Raw genomic sequence first — 3617 nt, forward strand, 5'->3', positions numbered from 1 at the left:
CAGAAAACCACTGTCGGTATCTACAGTTGGTCGCTACATCTGTAAGTGCAAGTTAAAACTCTATGCAAAGCGAAAGCCATTTATCAACAACACCCAGAAACGCCGCCGTTATGTGGTCTGACGAGTCTACATTTCAAATTATTTTTGGAAACGGTGGACGCCGTGTCCTCCGGAACAAAGAGGTACGTACAGGTTTTGGAGCAACATATGTTGCCATCCTAGCAACGTCTTTTTCATGGACGCCCCTGCTTATTTCAGCAAGACAATGCCAAGCCACATTCTGCACGCGTTACAACAGCGTGGCTTCGTAGTAAAAGAGTGCCGGGTACTAGACTGGCCTGCCTGTAGTCCAGACCTGTCTCCCATTGAAAATGTGCGGCGCATTATGAAGCCTAAAATACCACAACGGAGACCCCCGGACTGTTGAACAACTTAAGCTGTACATCAAGCAAGAATGGGAAAGAATTCCACCTGAAAAGCTTCAAAAATGTGTCTCCTCAGTTCCCAAACGTTTACTGAGTGTTGTTCAAAGGAAAGGCCATGTAACACAGTGGTAAAAATGCCCCTGTGCCAACTTTTTTGCAATGTGTTGTTTGCCATTAAATTCTAAGTTAATGATTATTAATTAAGTTTCTCAGTTCGAACAGTAAATATCTTGTCTTTGCAGTTTATTCAATTGAATATAAGTTAAAAAGGACTTACAAACCCTACAGTTACTTCTCATGTTTAGAGAGCTGTTCTATGTCATAGAACAGCTCCTCTTTTATTTGGACCTTCCCTGATTTCATGGCAACAGCTGTTTCTAAGGGAGGGGGGTCGTAAACAGCCATCGCCTTTGATTACAACAGTTCAAATCTGTTCAAATCCTTTTGATTTTTTTTTTTCAATTAGATATTTTGTTGATTTTATTATTCATATTGCTCTAGCCGGGTTTTTACTGAAGTTCCTTGCTGCTAATTAGTGACGGTTGTGTGTAGGCCTGATAATCTCACGGTGTCGGTATCAGGGATGGGCGATCTGGCCTAAAACCCAGATCGTGATTTGATTATCCATCTGCAATAACAATATAAATCACAACATAATATTTGGTATAAAATGATAACTGAACCTTCCTAATTTCGCTGCGCACGTATGCGGTAACATTACATTATTTTTTTTAAAACTATTATTAATTTACTTCCTAATGTTTTATTACTATCTGGTTGCTTTATGTTGTAACATGATTATATCTACACTTCTTTTGAAATGTAATGAGCACTTATTCATCTGCTGTTTGGATACTTTACATTAGCTTTTGGCAAAACTACAAATTTGGGTATTGATCCAATACCAAGTAGTCAGTATTGGCCATACCAATATTGATAAAACTCACCAGTAAATAAAACACTCTGCTGGTTGAAGTACTGGTGCAAAGACCAGAATTTCCCTTATTTTCCCAAATTTTCTTGAAAGTTTTCCCTATTTTCGACAGGTGACACATTTTTAGAGTTTATCCTTTAAAACAGTGGTCCCCAACCTTTTTGGGTCAACGCGGGGGGGGGGTGAAATTTTTATTATTATTATTTTTTTTTTTTCTTTTTTTTTTTCATAAAGAAATACAATCATGTGTGCTTACGGACTGTATCCCTGCAGACTGTATTGATCTATATTGATATATAATGTATATATTGTGTTTTTTATGTTGATTTAATTAAAAATTTTTGTAATTTCTTGTGCGGCCCGGCACCAGTCCGCGGCCCGGTGGTTGGGGACCACTGCTTTAAAACATGCTCCGACTGACTCACTCATCTTTGGTTTCTTCTCCCCAAGGAGCCTCATGCCAAGAACTTTGGATAGTCAAATCACTCTGGAGAAGACCCCGAGCTACTTCGTCACCAGAGAAGCCCCTCGACGTATCTCTAGCATGTCCCACCAGACCAAGCTGATCGTGGTGGTCCGCAACCCGGTCACCAGAGCCATATCGGACTACACGCAGACTCTTTCCAAGAAGCCCGACCTCCCCACCTTTGAGGAGCTGGCCTTCAAGAACAGGAGCCAAGGTTTGGTGGACACGTCCTGGAATGCCATCCGGATCGGAATGTACATCCTTCACCTGGAGAACTGGCTGCGCTACTTCCGCCTCTCCCAGATGCACTTTGTGAGCGGCGAGCGGCTCATCACCGACCCGGCCGGCGAAATGGGCCGCGTTCAGGACTTTTTGGGGCTGAAGAGGATCATCTCGGACAAGCACTTCTACTTTAACCGGACCAAAGGCTTCCCGTGCCTGAAGAAGCCGGAGAGCAGCGGCCAGCCTCGTTGCCTGGGGAAGTCCAAGGGCAGGACTCACGTCCAGATAGACCGGGATGTCATCGATCAGCTGCAGGAGTTTTACAGACCCTTCAACGTCAAATTCTTTGAAACTGTCGGACAAGACTTCAAATGGGAATAAAAGTGACAAGAAATCAGACTTGGTCTAACGAGGACCCTTCAACTTGAGACACCTGAAAACTATTTGGTATTTCTAGGAACTAAGACCAATCAAGCATTGGAGAACTCAACCTATCCACGACCGAGTTTTGGTTCAGTTCGGTGCGGTAAGCATTGAGAAATGATGAGATCACTGCAGTGGTTGGGACACACTGCAGTCCACGGATTGGTCAACAGAGAATGGCGGTTCTTTGACGTCTTTTGGCGCCTCTTAGCCAGAGATGCATAAAAACTGCAGAATTAGAGCCGGAACAGGACGGGAGATTCAGAATTTAGGTGCCTGGGCCTTTTGACAGGGATTGCTTTTAGCACGACGGGACGGAATAAGTGTGTTCGCGTTTCAGAATGACCTAACACTAGGGATGATGTTCGAAAACCGGTTCTCCCGATGCTTCGATAAGAAAAGAACCGCTTCCATGGATTCGAATCCCTTTTTGAGAACCGGTTCCCGTTATCGAAGCCACTATACCGTATTTTCGCGACCATAGGGCGCACCATGTCAGTTACGGGTGCTATTTCTGTATTTAACGCATAAATAAGGCGCAGCGTATTTTTGGGCGCAGGCATGACGCTAGTATGCATGGACGCTGTTTTTAAAAAAAGCAGCAGGAGCAAAGCTGAGTTCGGTTGTACTTTATTGAAGTACTTATCAATGTACTCACATTATTTTTCGATCAATCCTCATCCACAAATCCATCAAAGTCCTCATCTTCTGTGTCCGAAATGAACAGCCGGGCAAGTTCTCCATCGAACACGCCAGATTCCCTATCCTCATTTTCAAAGTCAGTCTCGTTGTCCATTAGCATAGCAAGCTAGCACAACAGTAAAAGCCGACTTCTCTTGCCCCGTTGTGCGTATCGATTCGCTCACCTGAAACCTTCACCCTTTTAACGGCCGCATGCTGTCCTCAGTCACGTCCGCTTTTCCGCCATATAAACAGCGTGCCGGCCCAGTCCCATAACATCTACGGCTTTTGGAACTCAACAACCTATCTGGATTCGATAAGAGATTCGATAAGGAATCGGTTCGATAAGAGGATTGGATAATGGCATCGACATTGATAATTTCTTAACGAACGTCATCCCTACCTAACACACAGGGAATACTACCTCTAAAGGTAGATTACTGCCAGGTCAACTATGTTCTACCAA

General features: G+C 43.7%; 1 protein-coding gene across 1 annotated transcript in view; it reads left to right on the top strand.

Moving 5' to 3' along the window:
* Positions 1-3077, top strand: part of LOC133651824 (heparan sulfate glucosamine 3-O-sulfotransferase 2-like) — a 51551-nt gene extending 48474 nt beyond the window's left edge. Inside the window, exon 2 of the mRNA XM_062049977.1 lies at positions 1810-3077. Coding sequence (XP_061905961.1) covers positions 1810-2428 — 619 coding nt within the window. The 3' untranslated portion in view covers positions 2429-3077. The remainder of the gene's footprint in view (positions 1-1809) is intronic.
* The last annotated feature ends 540 nt before the right edge of the window (positions 3078-3617 follow it).

The sequence above is a fragment of the Entelurus aequoreus genome, linkage group LG06 (assembly GCF_033978785.1).
Source record: "Entelurus aequoreus isolate RoL-2023_Sb linkage group LG06, RoL_Eaeq_v1.1, whole genome shotgun sequence".
NCBI lineage: Eukaryota > Metazoa > Chordata > Actinopteri > Syngnathiformes > Syngnathidae > Entelurus > Entelurus aequoreus.